This window comes from Aphidius gifuensis, linkage group LG3 (genome assembly GCF_014905175.1).
Source record: "Aphidius gifuensis isolate YNYX2018 linkage group LG3, ASM1490517v1, whole genome shotgun sequence".
Lineage (NCBI taxonomy): Eukaryota > Metazoa > Arthropoda > Insecta > Hymenoptera > Braconidae > Aphidius > Aphidius gifuensis.
Genome location: NC_057790.1, coordinates 20,413,948 through 20,433,673, shown reverse-complemented (window position 1 = coordinate 20,433,673; position 19,726 = coordinate 20,413,948). Strand labels below are relative to the sequence as shown.

The 19,726-nt window shown below is 25.3% G+C and overlaps 5 protein-coding genes and 1 long non-coding RNA gene across 7 annotated transcripts; 4 read left to right on the top strand and 2 right to left on the bottom strand.

Annotated features, from left to right (window-relative positions):
• Positions 1-40: 40 nt before the first annotated feature.
• Positions 41-1,105, bottom strand: LOC122851027 (speckle-type POZ protein B-like). The gene is made up of 2 exons (XM_044150075.1): positions 988-1,105; positions 41-756 (listed from the first exon to the last, which is right to left on the bottom strand). The coding sequence occupies exons 1-2, from the start codon at positions 1,103-1,105 to the stop codon at positions 41-43; spliced, it is 834 nt and encodes a 277-aa protein (XP_044006010.1).
• Positions 1,106-1,412: 307 nt separating this feature from the next.
• LOC122852668 lies at positions 1,413-7,556 on the top strand. 2 transcript variants are annotated; one of them, XM_044152590.1, is made up of 5 exons: positions 6,013-6,053; positions 6,114-6,188; positions 6,311-6,383; positions 6,463-6,591; positions 6,663-7,556. In XM_044152590.1, exons 2-5 carry the CDS (start codon positions 6,117-6,119, stop codon positions 6,893-6,895), a joined length of 507 nt encoding a protein of 168 aa, XP_044008525.1. In that variant the 5' UTR covers positions 6,013-6,053; positions 6,114-6,116; the 3' UTR covers positions 6,896-7,556. The 2 variants fall into 2 exon arrangements, with proteins under 2 accessions (XP_044008526.1, XP_044008525.1); XM_044152591.1 differs by lacking the exons at positions 6,013-6,053; positions 6,114-6,188 and adding an exon at positions 1,413-1,626.
• Positions 7,376-14,256, bottom strand: LOC122852667 (DNA fragmentation factor subunit alpha-like). Its single transcript, XM_044152589.1, has 4 exons — positions 14,204-14,256; positions 10,268-10,445; positions 9,894-10,200; positions 7,376-9,777 (listed from the first exon to the last, which is right to left on the bottom strand). The coding sequence occupies exons 2-4, from the start codon at positions 10,443-10,445 to the stop codon at positions 9,657-9,659; spliced, it is 606 nt and encodes a 201-aa protein (XP_044008524.1). The 5' UTR covers positions 14,204-14,256; the 3' UTR covers positions 7,376-9,656.
• LOC122852666 (D-beta-hydroxybutyrate dehydrogenase, mitochondrial) lies at positions 11,708-14,128 on the top strand. The gene is made up of 6 exons (XM_044152588.1): positions 11,708-12,135; positions 12,815-12,898; positions 12,960-13,134; positions 13,192-13,313; positions 13,382-13,486; positions 13,568-14,128. Exons 1-6 carry the CDS (start codon positions 11,920-11,922, stop codon positions 13,964-13,966), a joined length of 1,101 nt encoding a protein of 366 aa, XP_044008523.1. The 5' UTR covers positions 11,708-11,919; the 3' UTR covers positions 13,967-14,128.
• A 226-nt stretch (positions 14,257-14,482) lies between the features above and the next one.
• On the top strand, positions 14,483-16,974 carry LOC122852656 (protein disulfide-isomerase A3-like). Its single transcript, XM_044152576.1, has 3 exons — positions 14,483-14,890; positions 15,111-15,342; positions 15,608-16,974. The coding sequence occupies exons 1-3, from the start codon at positions 14,748-14,750 to the stop codon at positions 16,703-16,705; spliced, it is 1,473 nt and encodes a 490-aa protein (XP_044008511.1). The 5' UTR covers positions 14,483-14,747; the 3' UTR covers positions 16,706-16,974.
• Positions 16,975-17,349: 375 nt separating this feature from the next.
• On the top strand, positions 17,350-18,665 carry LOC122852665. The gene is made up of 3 exons (XR_006373842.1): positions 17,350-17,575; positions 18,118-18,229; positions 18,308-18,665. It is a non-coding gene; the product is annotated as an uncharacterized LOC122852665 (long non-coding RNA).
• Positions 18,666-19,726: the final 1,061 nt, after the last annotated feature.

Below are 19,726 nucleotides of genomic sequence, written 5' to 3'. Positions count from 1 at the left end.
ATTTTATGATTCAACAATTAGTAATAATGATGAATGTAAATCAGTTAATACCAGCAACTGAAGCAAGAACATTTATAAAAACTTCAGGATGTGTTTTTTTGTAAGCTTGAAATGAGTCCTTTGACAAAACAGCTCGTAAATTCGTTTTTATAAATTCCAAACATTTTTTATTCAATTGTCCAACATTGAATTTGTCAGAAAAAATAAGTACACTTGTAACGTTATCAGCGTTTATTGTTCCACATATTATTCTTTCACAAATATTTTTAAGTCGATCAACTTGATACTTTTCAGCTACTTCAAGTAATTCCATTGGCATTTTGTTAACATTTTTTGTATCATCAGTATAAATATAATGCAAAAATTCAGTAAAAACATCTTCTTCAATATCTTCAATGACGACTTCACTATTTTTATTTTCTTTATATTGTTCATGATCAAACATGGCAGCAAAAACAGGACTACGTGCTGCAAGAATTCCTTTGATAACACGAAATGATTTTTCACCTACTTTAATGGTGACATCAGCTGATTGTTCATTCGACAAAAGTTTTTTCAAGTCTTCACTCAATTGTGGCGTTAAATTAAATATTGAGATTACACCAGGATTCTTTTTTTGTTCTTTAGAGATAGTCATAGTACAAGAAACTTTAAGCTCATCATTTTGTAAATATTTATCGGATGATTGTAACAAAGTTGTTCTTGCAATATAACTCATCCATTCATTTTCTCGTGGAAAATGATCATAATCATAATCTTGATTTTTTACAATGTCAGGCTGAATTGATATTTTACATTTTGTAAATAATCGTGAAGTATCATTGAATGATTGAAGTTGTAACTGTACCGATACATATTTCGTTCCTTTATTATTATTAAAAAGTACGTGATCTTTATTTGGATTTATTTTCAAAATCCATACATCATTAAAATCCGAAAAATAAGACGAAAAATTTGATGATTCAATTATTCCACTTGTATACTGACTGAATTTTTTAATTGTCCATTTGTATGTAAATTCACAAGTTTCCATATCAGTAACATATTCTTGTTCTGGCAAGATATGTTTAGCGGAATCCTCGGTAGGTCCAGCAAGTACTGACATAATTATATTAATTAATATTCGTTTTCACACTGAATTAACTGATAAATTTTTTTATGACACAATTGTATTTGCGTATTTGTACAACTTAACTCGGTCAAGTCCACGATGAAAAGAGGGATTCCCCGGATTTGGCCTCATGGCGAAGCAATGGGAAGATTCATCATCGATATATGAAACCTTTAGATAAATTAATCGGTTAATCGAAAAATCTATACAACGATTTCAGCCGGATGAGATTTGTAGCATCATCTTTTATCTAGATTTTCAACTACATTAGTTTTTTTTACACACCCTGCACACACACACACACACACACCAACCACACAACAATGTATTGTCAATAATAATAAACAAACTGACAATGACACAATGTCAACAACAGTGTCATGTCAGTTTATCAACAATTATTAGATGATGTAAAATATAATACATAATTAATAACAAATAAAATGGAACAAAAAGCTGTAGTTATATCAGGTGAAGCTCCAGAATCTGATGATGAAACTGTTGATATAAAAAGTGTATGTTTAATGATTATTGTTAAATTTATTGTTTATTTTATTTGTTTACATTATTAATACTGGTACTTCTAGACTTGGCTGTTAACAAATTCTTAAATTACAATTTAATTTGATTTTTCAGGGAAATTTTAATAAAGTATCACACCAACTTGCTGGGAACCTGGTGAAGCAACTGAATCAGATGATGGTAGTATTTTTAATTGAAGTATTCTATTAATTAACACAAGTAGTAATTCAATAAAATGAACATATTTAAAGAAGGTGCAAGTACAGATATTGATGCAACAGCATGTACACCATACGTTGATTAAAAATCAGCAAATGCTAAAACACATTTCATCAAGTACAACAGCATATTCTCCACGAAAATGTGTATATAATAATTGTTATAAAAGTTCAAATATTATTATAAGTACATGAATACGTGACAGTTGAATTTAGCAATAGAATTTATTATTTAAAAAATATATTAACAACTAAAAAAGAAAGATAAGGTTGTTTTAAAAAAATAAGTCTATTGATTAAACATTATTTTTCAATATTTTTTTTATTACAATAAAGGTTTAGAAAAAAATTAAGTAACTTCTTTTGAAATTTTAACAATATATCAAAATGAATTTTTTTTTTTTTATCAAACAAAACATCAATGAATATTTTTAATTTTATGATTCAACAGTTATTATTTATTAATAATCGATGAATATAAATCAGTTGACACCAGCAATTGATTCAAGAACACTTACAAAAACTTCAGGATGATTTTTTTTGTAAACTTGGAATGTGTTCTGTGACAAAACATCTCGTAAATTTGATTTTATAAATTCCAAGCATTTTTTATTTAATTTTTCAACATTATATTTGTCAGAAAAAATAAGTATACTTGAAACGTTATCAGATTTTATTGTTCCGCATATTACTTCTTCACAAATATTTTTAAGGCGATCAACCTGATATTTTTCAGCTACCTCAAGTAATTCCAATGGCATTTTATTAACATTTTTAGTATCATCAGTATAAATATAATGTAAAAATTCATGAAAAACATTTTCTTCAATATCTTCAATGACAACTTCACTTTTTTTATTTTCTTTGAATTGTTCATGAGCAAACATTGCATCAAAAACAGGACTACGTGCTGCAAGAATTCCTTTGATAACACGAAATGATTTTTTACCAACTTTAATCGTAACATCAGCTGATTGTTCATTTAACAAAAGTTTTTTAAAGTCTTCACTCAATTGTGACGTTGCAATAGATGTTGAATTTACAACAGTATTATTTTGTTGTTCTTTAGAAATTGTTAAAGTACAAGAAATTTTAAGCTCATCATTTTGTAATGATTCTAATAAGGTGTCTCTGGAAACACAATCCATCCAACCACTGGCTTTTGAAAATCCATCAAACACATATTCGTCAACGTTCACATTAGAATGAATTGATATTTTATATTTTGTAAATAATGGTGAACCGAATGTCGTTTCAAGTCTTAACTGTACTGATACATATTTCGTGACTGTTTTATCATAATGTACGTGGTCTTTGCTTGGATTTATTTTCAAAATCCATACATCTCTAAAATCAGAAAAATGAGATGAAAATTTTGATGATTCAATTATTCTACTTTTATACTGACTGAATTTTTTAATTGTCCATTCGTATGTAAATTCACAAGTTTCCATATCACTAACATATTCTTGTTTAGGCAAGATATGTTTAACGGAATCCTCGGTAGGTCCAGCAAGTACTGACATAATTATATTAATTAATATTCGTTTGCAAACTAAATTAACTGATAAATTTCTTCTTGACACAATTGTATCTGCGTAGTTGTACAAATTGACTCAGACAAGTCCAGACAAGTCTACGATGAAAAGAGGGATTCCCCGATTTCGGCCTCATGGGAAGATTCATCATCGACATAAACCGTTAAATAAATTAATCGATTAATCGAAAAATCTATAAATAGAACGATATCAGCTGGATGAGATATGTAGCACCATCTTTCATCTAGATTTTCAACTACATTATTTTTTTTTTACACACACACACACACACAATGTTATTGTCAACAATAAACAAACTGACAATGTCAACACAGTGTCATGTCAGATTATCAACAATTATTAGTTGATGTAAAATACAATACATAATTAATAACAAATAAAATGGAACAAAAAGCTGTATAGTTATATCAGGTGAAGCTCCAGAATCTGATGATGAAACTGTTGATATAAAAAGTGTATGTTAAATGATTATTGTTAAATTTATTGTTTATTTCAGTTATTTACATTATATGTAATACTGATATATGAAATATTTTTATCAGCTTATCTTCTAGGCTTAGCTGTTATCAAATATTTAAATTACAAATTAATTTGATTTTTCAGGAGAATTTCAATAAAGTATCACACCAGCTTTCTGGGAACAATTATACCTGGTGAAACAACTGAATCAGATGATAGTATCTTTAAATGAAATACTTATTAATTAACACAAATAGTAATCCAATAAATTGAACATACTTAAAGAAGGTGGAAGTACAGATATTGATGCAACAGCAACTGCACCATACGTTGATTAAAAATCAGCAAATGCTAAAACACATTTCATCAAGTACAACAGCATATTCTCCACGAAAATGTGTATATAATAATTGTTATAAAATTTCAAATATTATCATAAGTACATGAATACGTGACAGTTGAATTTAGCAATAGAATTTATTATTTAAAAAATATATTAACAACTAAAAAAGAAAAGGATATAAGGTTTTTTAAAAAATAAGTCTATTGATTAAACATTATTTTTCAATATTTTTTTTATTACAATAAAGGTTTAGAAAAAAATTAAAAAATAAGTAACTTATTTTGAAATTTCAATAATATATCAAAATGAAAGTTTTTTTTTTTTTTTTTATCAAACAAAACATCAATGAGTATTTTTAATTTTATGGTTCAACAATTATTATTTAGTAATAATCGATGAATATAAATCAGTTGACACCAGCAATTGCTTCAAGAACACTTACAAAAACTTTAGAATGTGTCTCTTTGTAAGTTTGGAATGATTTATTTGATAAAACAGCTTGTAAATTTGATTTGATAAATTCCAAGCATTTTTTATTTAATTTTTCAACATTATATTTGTCAGAAAAAATAAGTATACTTGAAACGTTATCAGAGCTTATTGTTCCACATATTACTTCTTCACAAATATTTTTGAGACGATCAACCTGATATTTTTCAGCTACCTCAAGTAATTCCAATGGCATTTTGTTAACATTTTTAGTATCATCAGTATAAATATAATGTAAAAATTCATTAAAAACATTTTCTTCAATATCTTCAATGACAACTTCACTTTTTTTATTTTCTTTGAATTGTTCATGAGCAAACATTGCATCAAAAACAGGACTACGTGCTGCAAGAATTCCTTTGATAACACGAAATGATTTTTTACCAACTTTAATCGTAACATCAGCTGATTGTTCATTCGACAAAAGTTTTTTCAAGTCTGCACTCAATTGTGGTGTTAAATTAAATATTGAGATTACACCAGGATTCTTTTTTTTCTCTTTAGAGATAGTCATAGTACAAGAAACTTTAAGCTCATCATTTTGTAAATATTTATCGGATGATTTTAACAAATTTGTTCTTGTCATACACCAAATCCATTCATTTTCTTGTGGACATTGATCATAATCATATTCTCTAGTTCTTACAATATCAGGATGAATTAATATTTTACATTTTGTAAATAATCGTGAAGTATTATTGAATGATTGAAGTTTTAACTGTACCGATACGCTGGTCATATCACTATAGTTTTGATCCTCTCTTCTTGGATCTATTCTCAAAATCCATACATCGTTAAAATCCGAAAAATAAGACGAAAAATTTGATGATTCAATTACTCCACTTGTATACTGACTGAATTTTTTAATTGTCCATTCGTATGTAAACTCACAAGTTTCCATATCACTAACATATTCTTGTTTAGGCAAGATATGTTTAACGGAATCCTCGGTAGGTCCAGCAAGTACTGACATAATTATATTAATTAATATTCGTTTGCAAACTAAATTAACTGATAAATTTCTTCTTGACACAATTGTATTTGCGTATGGTAGTTGTACGACTTGACTGGACTTGACTCAGACAAGTCCAGACAAGTCCACGATGAAAAGAAGGAATCCTCGGATATCGGCCTCATAGGAAGATTCATCATCGATATACACCGTTAAATAAAATAATCGATTAATCGAAAAATTTATAAAGATATCAGCTAGATGAGATATGTAGCACCATCTTTCATCTAGATTTTCAACTACATTATTTTTTTTTTCTCACCTACACACATACATACACACAATGTTATTGTCAACAATCCACAACAATAAACAAACTGACTATGTCAACAACAGTGTCATGCCAGATTATTAACAATTATTAGATGATGTAAGATACAATACATAATTAATAACAAATAAAATGGAACAAAAAGCTGTAGTTATATCAGGAGAAGCTCCAGAATCTGATGATGAAACTGTTGATATAAAAAGTGTATGTTTAATGATTATTGTTTAATTTATTGTTTATTTTATTTGTTTACATTATTAATACTGGTACTTCTAGACTTGGCTGTTATCAAATTTTTAAATTACAATTTAATTTGATTTTTCAAGGGAATTTCAATAAAGTATCACACTAACTTGCCAGGAACAATTATACCTGGTGAAGCAACTGAATCAGATGATGGTAAGTTTATAATATTATTAAATTAAATATTCTATTAACTAACACAATTATTAATTTAATCAAATAAACATACTTAAAGAAGGTGCAAGTTGGAGCAGTGCCAGTACAGCTATTGATGCAACAGCATGTGCACCATACGTTGATTTAAAATCAGCAAATGCTAAAAAACATTTCATCAAGTACAACAGTATTCTCCACAAAAAACTACGTATGTATATTTATAAAATAGTAAATAAATAATTCATACAATATTAATGTTATCATTTATTTAAAATGTAGATGAAAGCAATGAATCATTGAGAAACAACGTACTACGTCTTACTGATGATACCATTGAAAATGGTATCCAAGAGCTGAGAGAAATCAATAAACAACTAGTCAAAAGTGAATTAACTGTTCAAGAAGCTGCATGTCAATTAAGAAATGCATCAGAACGTTGGAAAAGTACATCAAATACTCTATTTCAAATAATTGATGCTAATTTTTTTAACACCATCAAAATTAATCCTTAATTATAAATAAATTAACAAACAAATTAAAAACTTGTGTTAATTAAATTTTAATTAATAAAATTAACGTGCAAATAATTTTACAAACAAACAAATATATTATTTTTTTTTTTTCCAATAATTTATTAAATATATTACAGACAAATTTAACGAATTAGCCAAATGACACAATAGTTGACAAAATTTATCAAACAATTAATTAAAATTAAATGAATAATTTTAAAAAACTTTATAATTATCTTGTTAAGATATTATTTATATTTTTGACGGAATAAAATTGAATTTTAAACTCAAACTTTCATAATTTATTAATATTTAAATACTATTATCAAAATCAATGATATTGATTTTCATCACGAATATATTACTGTACACACATAATATATTTCAACGATTATCTCGACAATATAATTAATTTTTTTATAATTTAATTTCATGTATGTTAGCCAATTTTGAATATTAAAAAAAATGTTAAACATTTCATAAATTTTTTGAGCATTTTGTTGTTGTTGTTGTTGTTTTTTTTTTTTTATGGCTTTATCAGTGATGGCAGTTTTTTATTCGATATTACTTTTTATTGACTAACAGCAATAATCGTAGTAAAAATTTAGCTGCTGTTTTATTTAATAACTGTTGTGTTTTAATTAAAAAAAAAATAAAATAATTTATACATCATCAAATTTATATTTCATAATAAAACTTAGACCAATTAACTTTATATTTTTTTAACATCAATTAAAATTTATACACAAGATCAAAATTAACGACAATATTAAAATTTTTTTCTTTCAATTGAAAATTTATGAATTAAAAAAATTAATTTTAAAACTTTTTTCTTTGTCATACAAGTTTAACATTAATTTAATTATCAAGTTAATTATTTTTAATTATATAAATTTTATCAACTTGTAATTTAAAACATTGTTAATATTTTTCATCTAACTGTTATTTAATTTCTATAATTTTTTTTGTGTTTATTAAGTTTTACATTATCGAATTTTTCTATTGAAATAATTTCGAATTTTACAATTTCTACTGGTCATTGCGTGGTTTATTAATCTATTTCTTTTTTGATTATTTAAATTTTAATTATCGTGTTATTTTATTTTACAACTATAACTTTTTTGTATTAATAATTTACTAATTATTATTATTCATTTCGAGTTTAGGAATAGTTATATAATTTTATTATTAAATATACATTAATGTTAATAAATATTATTTATTTTTATTATAAATGGGCTTCTTTGGAAATAATTTATTGAGTGATTTGATATTGACTTGTATTAATTTGTAAAATTAGGACCTCATTTAGACTGGATAATTTATAACGTAGAAAATAAATAAAATACAACTAATTAATTAATTAAACAATCAATTAAAATTTTTATATTTCAAAATGAAAAGGGGCAGGTTTACGAGCATACAGTCTTTTCAAGAAGCCCCTAAACTATATTTAAATATATCGTTGTGTATTATACAATATTATTAATTATTAACTTGCACTATTCGGGGAATATTTTAATTTATTTTAAATACACAACATTTTTTGGTATCAAAGGACAGCTATCTTCGTGTTTGTTACTATTATTATTTAGAATTATTTTACTACGATTGTGATTTTAATTTTACTATTATTTAATTATCTTTTTTTTTCATGATGGCGTGCAGTGAAGTGATGATTAAAATGACATGATGGTTTTTTTTTTTTATTCATTTTTTTTTGTTTGTTTCTTCTTTCATTATAAATTCAGTCTTTAAATCATTTGCACGTTTGTTTTATTTATTTCAAATGGCTTTGTTTTGTATTTTTTTTTTTAGTTTTTAATTAATATTTTTTTCTCTTTTTTTTTTTGTTTTGTTTTTTTGATAACTTACGTACAAAGAACACACCATCAATTCGCTCAGTAATCACTTATGTATTATTTTTTTTTATTTTCATTTCGGCGTTATTAGATAAACTTATATAAAAACAAAATTTACTAAGTGATTTTTATTAATATCTTACCCTTTTTCCAATATTTACGTATGCAATTTTAAGTGTTTCGAAATACTTATTCGATTAAACCTTTTGTTTTTTTTTTTTTCATCAGGTAATCGACTTAATAATTATTATCTCTTACTGAGCATGAAAGTACAATTCCGTGGAGTGCACACTGTGACTCAATAATCACAGTGACAATTCGAAAAATTCAAGAAGAAACAATTTTTTTTTATTTATGTATATATGTTTTTTTGTTCATTCTAAAAATTACTGAAAAATGTCAACTATCTAATTGGCTATATAATATTTATCCTGAATAATATATAATATTTTCCTTTAAATGTATGCAGAATTTTTTATTCTTCAGCTTTATTATGATGTGATATTTCATATAAACACATCAGTCAATTTCAAATTGAAACAGTTGTTGGATATTATTATTTTTTTTCTTTTAAACTGTTCAAAAGACACAGATAGTTGCTTCTTGTTATTTTTATATTTTAAATGTATTTATAATAATTATTTATTACTTAATTTTCTCATATAGTAATAAATAATATAATCAATTCATAGTGATTGTAAATATGAAGAAAAAAAAATAATATAATTATCAAATTATAAAATTTATATTCGTCAATTAATATATATGTATATATCAGTCAGGTGGGCTCAATTCCAGAATAGAATTAGAGTTTGATGCAATTGTCGACCCCCATAAAAGAACCGACGTCTCACACGACACATATTTGCCAGTGTGAGGGCGCCCACCCCCCACTTGGCCTACGCCATTTCCATCTCTCCGCCAGTTGCATACATCTGTAGTAATGCCATCGATTCTTGTGCTTGGCGTTTCTCTGCTAGAAATCTGCTAGATGCTTCTTTTAATTGTTCCAGGAATAATCTGTCATTAAATTCAATAAGAAATTGTAAAACAAATTAATTACAATTGTCGGTAGACTAAAATCTAATTGAATTTTAATATAAATTTCGATTTTATTTAAACAATTGTTTGTTTACCTGTCCGGTATTATGTCTGATAAACTGTCTGGATTCATATCACTCAATAATTCTAAATCATTACCACCTAGTAATGATATACCTGATGGATCACCATGAAGTGTTGATACAAGTGGTTCAATTGAACTACGATAACGTCGTGAACCTTCATCAATAGTATGACCAGCATTATCAACATTATCAACAACAATATAACGTGATGTTGTTTTACTACCGGGTATTGCCCATTTTTCTTCACCTTGTAGAACCATTAAACTTGTATTTCTTTCAAGTGTTGCAAAATATTCTTCATCATCAACTTCAGTACCTTGAAAAAGAAAATAAATTAGCTTTTTAAATATTACTATTAATGAATTTTTATATTTATTCTTTACCATCTTGCTCGAGGACAATTGTTAATTCAGCATCTGGTGAAAATGCAAGTCTATTTCTTGCAACATTTGTTAATTCTTCAAGTGATGTTGCTGTTATTCCTTTTCTTTTTTCACGACTACAGTCGACAATTTTATATGGATTACCAGTTGATACAACAATTGCTGAATTATCAGACATCTTTATTTAATTTAAAATAAAATAAAAAAAAAAACAAAAATATATATCAATTAATATTAGCAACAATAAATTAATGATACTTTTTTTTTTATATTATCACTTTAATTAATTTTCGTTAAATCAACATAATTATTTAAACTTATGAAATAATTTTAGAATCACTTTTAAGTTTATATAGGCATTTATTATATATTCAACACAATTTAAATTTGTATTTTTTTATTACAGTTCAAAACGTGGGCAGTGTCTCAGTATGATTGAGCTTTTTTGTTGTTTGTTCTTTTTTCGAAATTAATTTTTGTTTTTTTAAAAAGTCACACCCATTTTTTTTAAGAATTATTTATTGATTGTTTTATTTAAATTTAAGATAAATAGATTTTATATTATATTGTAATTGTTATATTATTTTTGGGTGTGTAAAAAGTGCAGTGAACGAAATGATGATAACGAACTATCCACCCTGTCTTGTAATAATCCAACTAGTACTGGGTCAATGGTGCAACCACCCTTTCTATTTATACTCTGAATAGACCGTCGCACTTTCGTCTACATATACTAAAACATATAAACAATTTAAACCACCACTATTACTCGTATATTTTACCACCAACAACCAACCCTCTGTATCATATACACACAGATAAAAACATCAACCAACCAGCTGAGAAATCAATAACCTACCCCACTCTTTTATTATTATTATTTTTTTTCTACAAGATATACTTTTTTAAAATTTTATTCTAATATTAAATGCAATGTCTACGTTTTTTAATTTTTAACCCCGAGCAATATTTACTTTTTTCTCTCATAGACAAGTTGACGAAGATGGGTCAAGTCCCATCAAGCTCAATATGCCTGACATTTTTTTTTTTATATTTTTAAATTCATTTATCATTTACTTTATTTTCTAGGTCAATTTTTTCATAATTATATGTATATATAAACACTTGAATTTAATCATCAAATACACTTGAATGAATTTTTTAATTTCCTCAAAAATAAATCAATTGATAAATTAATAACTCATGTGGAAATAGGCAAAAGCTATTAATTCTACAATTTTTTATAACAAAAGAATTTATTTTTAACTAACAAATAATTGTTACACATGATTTAATTATTTTTTTTATTATTTAATTTTTATATTATACTGATAAATCACAATTTATTTTCAACTTTTTTCTATCAAACAAAAATATAAAATAAAATATTAAAATATTTTATTATATTGATATTTAAAAATAAATTTACAAGTTAAAATTGAAAATTAAAATTAAAAAAAATAAAATAGTGGGAGATATAGTGGGAATTTTAAATAAGCCAGTTTCTAAATTTATATTTAGTTTAATGCTACAATATTCGATACTATTTCCAGTGTTAGCTCAGTCCTAGTTAAAAGTTGATAATTGTTGAACTCGTAGTGATCACACTGTATTAATAAAAATATATAATTAAATTTAATAAATTAATAATAATGCCACCATCAAAAACAACTGATGAACCAGATGATAGTCATACATGGGAATTAATTGAAAGATGTTTTTTACCAATAGCATTTTCACATGCAATTGCTGTTACACTTGGTACTATTCTTAATACCCTTGGTATTTCTCAAACATCAAGTTTTTTATTATTTTTACTATTTCTATCACTATCTGTTGGTTTCACCCTATTTTATCATAATCTCAAGGTAAGCCTAATAAATAATAAATAATTAAACCTTAAACTCTGAAAAAATTATAAGATTTTTTTTAAATTTAAAATTGATAAATTAGCATGTAGATGATTAATGTCTCTTGGGAAATAAACAAATGTCAATTTTGAATCTCATGCTAATCAAGAGATGGATATAAATTTAGATCATATTTTAATAATTCACATGACATAGACCTACTTTACATGTGATTCATGGTTCAAGTATAAAAAAAAAATAAAACATCTTTTTTTTCTAAACCATCTGGGGTATCTTAAAAGTCACTTTAAAAAAAAAAAAAATTAATAAATAATTTTTCAAGGCTCATGTAGATAGTACCACAAGTACTTAGTTGCAATTTTTTTTTTTTTTTTTCCTACTCATAACAACAAGACGTGTATCAAAATTTATGATGCCTTTTTTTTGTTATATAAAAATTGTAAAATTTTCAGTAGACTCTTGAGACTTTGAATGAATATTTCACTTGTAAAAGAAAAAAAAAAAAAATAATGAATAAATAAACTGTTAACTTTTGACATTTACTTGAACTTGAATGTTCTTTTTATATATTCCAATTTGAGTAAATGATATTTATATTTAATCAAGGACGATGATATTAAATTTTCAATATCATCTTTGACATATGAGTGTAAATAATTTTCATGTAAATTAAAAGGTAACTGCAGCTGGAAAAGCTGTGCTAATAACTGGTTGTGAATCAAGAGTTGGTTATGGATTGGCAAAACGTCTTGATGAATTGGTAAATACATATACCAAATATAAAATCAAATATGATATTAAATTTGTTTTTTGTTAAATAGGGTTTTACAGTATTTGCTGGATTTGAAGATTCATCAAAAAATCATGAAACTATGATGAATTTAAAAGGTGAAACATCAGCAAGACTTCATGCACTTCAATTAGATATTACAAATGAACATGATATACATTCAGTATTTTTATATGTCAATGAAAATTTACCAGATGGTGCACCAGGTATTAATAATCAACAAAATCAATTTGAATATATTTTTAATTGATCAATGATTATAGGTCTTTGGGCAATGGTGCATGCTAATACTTGGATTGCACTTGGTGAATGTGAATGGATACCACAAAGTGTATTTAAAAAAAGTGTTGATATTAATTTTACAAGTATTGCACGTATGACACAAGTAAGTTATTCTTTTTTCTTTTTAAATTATCTGATATATTTAAAAAGCTAAAATATTTATTTATTTAGATTTTTTTGCCATTGATAAGACGTTGCAAGGGACGTATAGTTTTGGTGTCAAATATTTTAGCCAGAATACCAAGTCCAGTACGTGGTCTTCAATGTGCAAGTGGTGTATGTTATATTTGTTTTATTAATGATTATTAAACATTTAATTAAAAGCAAATTATTGATGATTAAATCTTGTTCATTTAGGCTGCTCTTGAAGCATGGGGTAATTGTTTAAGACTTGAAATGCGTAGATGGGGTGTTGATGTTGTTATTGTTGAAACTGGTGATTATGTTGCTGGTAATACATGGTTAAAAAATAATGTTGGAATATTAAATCAATCAAGAGACATGTGGATACAACTTGATCCACAAACACGTAAAGAATATGGTGAAGAATTATTTCAAAAAGAAATGTTATCATTAGAAAAATATATAAAAGGTCCTGATGCTGATTTAACAACAGTACAACGTGTTTTAACTGATACTATTGTTAAAACATTTCCATTAAAACGTTATGCACCTGTAACACGTAAAGAAAGACTGCAGGCATTTGTTAGTGATCATTTTCCAAAATCAATTTATGATATTATTTATGTTGATTAATTATTAACAATTTATTTCTTGTTTAATTATATATATTCATTCAATAATTTACCTTTGTCTTCCAAATAATTATCAAGAGGTTATAAAACTATTATAAATAAATTTATAATAATTTGTGTAGATGAAATTTAAATAAATAAATTAGAAATTGTTGAATGTCTTTACCTTTTGTTTACAATTAATTATTTTACTGTTTTTTAAAGAAATCAATATAAAACATCATCAACGTTTACTTACTTTTATGATGATTTTAATTATGTAGAAAATTCAATTGTTGTTAAATTATTTATAACATTATCAAAAATTAGATTGTCAAAGTTTTTTGTTTTCTTCTAGAATATTCTTTTGTTTATGTTTATTTTTAGTTGTTATTATTATTTATTTTTATAAATAAATAAGGTTGGTAAAACTGTCAACGCCTAGAGACAATTATTTTTGAATTAAATATAACTGGAATATAACTAGAATAATAAGTGTACGTTGACCAATGAAAAATCGCCAGCACAAAGCCATTTTCTAACTGATCCCCAAGTGGCCACGTCTCTCCTTTGGCTGTCAATTGTAAGAAATAGAAAAAAAAAAAAAAACGTGTCAAATACATTAAATAAGGATACAAAATTTGTTAATGCAGTTGATAAAAGAGAGAGAGAAATAAAAAATTGACGTGTTTCCAGCTAAAAGCCGACAACAAGTTTGTTCCTCTCTTCAACATATCCATATAATAAAACACCGGCAACGGCATCATCATCATCATTCGGTTCTGAATTGTGATACGTTTAACATGTTAGCAAAGTATTTATTCATATTTTCTCTGGCTCTTGGAGCTTGGGCTGCTGAAGAAGATGTACTTGAACTTACGGATTCTGATTTTACAGCAACACTTGATACATATGACAATACACTCGTTATGTTTTATGCACCATGGTAAGATTTTTTAAATTAATTTTATTATTAACTCCATTTTTTTTTTTATTATTATAAAATTGTTGATTCGATCAAATATGCCACGCATTAAGTTTTTATTCTTTTTAATTCATCATATTATTCAAATTGAATTTATGATTATTTAAAACTAGATATATTTTTATTTATTTATTTATAATTTTAATAACATGTATTTATAAATAATATTGATGTTTAACAGGTGTGGTCACTGCAAACATTTGAAGCCAGAATTTGCTAAAGCTGCTGGTGAATTGAAAAGAAATGATCCACCAATAACACTTGCCAAAGTTGATTGTACTGAAGGTGGTAAAGACACCTGCGGTAAATACTCTGTCTCTGGTTATCCAACATTGAAAATTTTCTCAAAGAGTGAAATGGTCAGTGATTACAATGGACCAAGAGAAGCTGATGGTATTGTTAAATACATGAAGGTAATTTTATATTTTAATTTAACAATTATACTGTAAATAAGAACGAGGTTAACAAGTTTATTTTCAACTTGTTATTTTTATTTATCATCAAGCCAATTAATACTGATAAAAATTGTCGTTTATAAATTTTATATTTTTCGATAATTATAAATACGTAAAGTTGTGATAATAATTATGATAATGATAATTTTAAAAAAATATAAAATAAGGCCATCATAATTATTATGATTATTTAAAAATGAAAATTTATTTTTTTAATTTTTAGAGTCAAGTTGGACCAGCATCAAAAGAACTTAAAGGTGAAGAATGCCATAAAAATTTCCTTGAAACAAATGAAGTTAGTTATATTCTTTATACTGAAAAAGAAGATTCACCATTGGCCAAGGCTTTCCATTCAGTTGCTAAAAAATTACGTGAAAAAGCACGTTTTGCTCATACAATTGCAAAATCACTTGTTGAAAAAGATGGTTTTAAAAATAAAATTGTTTTATATAGACCAAAAATATTACAAAATAAATTTGAAGAATCAATTTTACACTATGATGGTGAATCAAATATTGCTGATATATCTGATTTTGTAACTAAAAATTACTTTGGTCTTGCTGGTATACGTACACGTGATAATGCACAATCATTTGTAAATCCACTTGTTGTTGCATACTACAGTGTTGATTATGTTAAAAATCCAAAAGGTACAAACTACTGGCGTAATCGTATTTTAAAAGCAAGTAAAAATTATAAATCATTCAACTATGCAATCTCAAATAAGGATGATTTCCAACATGAATTAAATGACTTTGGTGTTACATTTGCTAAAGATGATAAACCAGTTATTCTTGCTAGAGATGAAAAAAATCAAAAATACGTTATGAAAGATGAATTTAATGTTGAAAACTTTGAAAAATTCTTGAAAGATTTTGATAGTAATGTATTAGAACCATTTATTAAATCTGAGCCAATACCAGAAGACAATTCAGCACCAGTTAAAGTTGTTGTTGGTAAAAATTATGATGACATTATTACAAATTCAGATAAAGATGTACTTATTGAATTTTATGCACCATGGTGTGGTCATTGTAAAAAATTAGCACCAATATTTGATGAATTGGGTGAAAAATTAGTTGATGAAAATGTTGTTATTGCTAAATTTGATGCAACAGCAAATGATGTACCAGCACAATTTGAAGTACGTGGTTTTCCAACATTATACTGGATTCCAAAAGATGCCAAATCATCACCAGTCAAATATGAAGGTGGACGTGAACTTGATGATTTTGTTAAATACATTGCCAAACATTCTTCTGATGGTCTTAAAAACTTTGATCGTAAGGGTAACGCCAAGGTTGCCAAAGAAGAACTTTAAATAATTTCTTTATAAAACATGTTCTTTTTTTTTTTTTTTTTGCAATATTTTTAATGTCTAAGCGGAGGTTTTTTTTTAATTAAATTTTTTTTTTGTCAAAGCTAAATCAACTGTTTTTTTTTTGGTTTATTAACTACGTCATTTTATGATGACATTATCAATTTTAATCTCAATCAAAAACTTCCAATTATACATCGACAACAATGAGACTTTTATCAGAATAATTTTATTTTTTAAGATCTTTTTTTTTTTTCAAAAATAGAATGAACGGTAGTGAAATAATTAATAAAAAAAAATTACTTAGTAAATCATGAATGTTTGTACGAATCCTTGTACATTTTCCGTGAATACTTGAAAAGTCTTTTATTCCAGGTTGTCATTAATTAAGTATATATTGTAAGCTAAGGAATTTTGTTTATACGAAAAATTGATTTAAATAAAAAAAAAAAAAACAAAATAACATAAATAATCAATTGTCAAACATGTTTTTGCTCATCAATTATTTATCTATAATTGTTTATAACAATTATAAATTGTTTAAAGCGATTCAAGTGCTACCTGGTGCTGAAAATATGAACAACGGAAAATTCTATTTTTCATTTTCTGTAATTTCATTGGCTGAGGCCATGTTTGTGTGTGTGTCTAATGATTGTCAGCTGTTGTCAGCCGAATCATCACACAAAAAAGGTCATAGAAGAAAAAAAGAGAGAGAGATTACAACTTACAAGTTTGTCGTTTGTAGACCACGTCGGATCGTGTGTTAAATTCGCTTTTATAATAATTAAAACAAAAAAAAAAAATCAACCTTTAAAATATCCAGTATTTGATATTTAATTTTTGTAAATTAATTATATTAAAATAACATGACACGTAAGTTAATTATTATTAAAAATAGAAAAAAAAAAATACTCATTTTTTTTCATTGTTGTTATCATTTGACGATAACATTTATGACTTAAAATAATATTTATTTACATTATTTTAAATAATATAAAGTTGATTAATTTAGCTTATTATTAATATTATATTAAAAAGTATTAATTATCTTTTAAATATTATTATTAATAATGTTTTATGCCTTGTCTTAAAAAATTGTAGTTTTAACCTAACAAATTTTTTTTTGTTTGACAATTGTAATTGACAGTTTATCTATTATTTAACTGATAAAAAAATGAGTTTTTTTTTTTATTATTGACTATAAATTGATAAGAAAAATATTATTAAAATGTTTATATGAAATTTTATTTAAACAATTATTTTTCTGTGGCTTATTTTGTTTTGTAAGATTTCATAATATTTAAGGGGGGTATAATTTTGTTGAAATGTAATTTTAATGTGGTAAATTTCACTTTTATTCAAATTGAAAATATAATTAAATAATGTTTGATGTTATTTTTCATTTACTTTTACAGGAGGAAATCAAAGAGATTTGGCACGTGCCAAAAATGCAAAAAAAGAAGGTAAAAAAGCAGCATCTGAACAAGAAAGCAATAAAGGTTTAACCTTAGAACAACGAAAACAACGGTAATAAAATAAAATTAAATAAACATTTTGTTGTTTAAATAGTAACAATAACAAAACATAATATTTTTATTTTAACAGTGATGCTGAGAGAATGAGAGAAAAACAACTAAAAAAAGCTGCAGAAGCAGCCAAAAAAGATTAATTAATTTATAAATACTTAATTTACAAAAAATAAAAATCAATTATCATTGTTTAAAAAAAAAATACATCATCTTTCAAAATATAAGAATATTACTTTCATCAATTTATATAGATCAACAAATGCCATGTTAATTAAATATTTTTTTTGAATAATAATTTAAAAAACTCATATAATGTAATAGAAAAATAAAAATAAAAAACAAAACATTTTTATTGTAAAAAGTAAATAAAGATACACAACATCCTCATAATAATTTTTTCTATAACATTTGAAAATAAAAGAAATGATGTCAAATCTTGTGGATAATTTTTTCTAAATTTAAACTGAATTTTTATTATTTTTTTGATTATTAATATTCATTTTTTAATGAACATTAAAATAATGAATAGGGTTGTTCCTTTTATTTGAATAATAAGCTTTCTTTATTTGTATCAAGAACATAGAATCACTGAAGAGGTTTTTGTTATTTGTGGAAATTAACTTTTCGATTTTTTGTTTTTCTAATTTTTTTTTTACAAAAATTTAAGAATACCTCTTTGCTCATTCTATGTTCCTGATACTCAAAAATTTTTTTTATCAATTATGTTTAAAATTTTTTTGAAATTTGATAGAAAAAAAATTTTCGAGTATCAGGAACATAGAATGAGCAAGGAGGTATTTTCAAAAATATCAAATACCTCTTCGCTCATTCTATGTTCCTGATAATCAAAAATATTTTTTTCCACAAAGTTTTTGAAATTTTATAGAAAAAAAAAATTTTCAAGTAACAGGAACATAGAATGCGCAAGGAGGTATTTTCAAAAATATTAAATACCTCTTTGCTCATTCTATGTTCCTGATACTCGAAAATTTTTTTTCCACAAATTTTTCGAAATTTTATAGAAAAAAAAATTTTGGAGTATCAGGAACATAGAATGAGCGAAGAAATTTGATATTTTGAAAACCTGCCTTTCATTCTATGTTCCTGATACTCGAAAATTTTTTTTCTATCAAATTTCAAAAAATTTGTGGAAAAAAAAATATTCGAGTATCAGGAACATAGAATGAGCAAGGAGGTATCTTCAAAACAATTTTTTTTTGTTTAAATTTCAAAAAACTTGTGGGAAAAATTTTGGAGTATCAGGATCATAGAATGAGCAAAGAGGTATTTGATATTTTTTGAAATTTTATTGAACAAGTGGCGCCATCTATTATTTTTTTAAGGAACTACAGGGTAAACACATTGAAATATCATAGATAGAAGAGGGCTGTTTTATCAGGGTTGTAGAACAGGAAAAGAGGTATTTTTTGAGTCAACAAGTTCAGCGCCATCTGGTGTTTTTTTCACAAACTATAGGGGTAACACATTAAAAAAT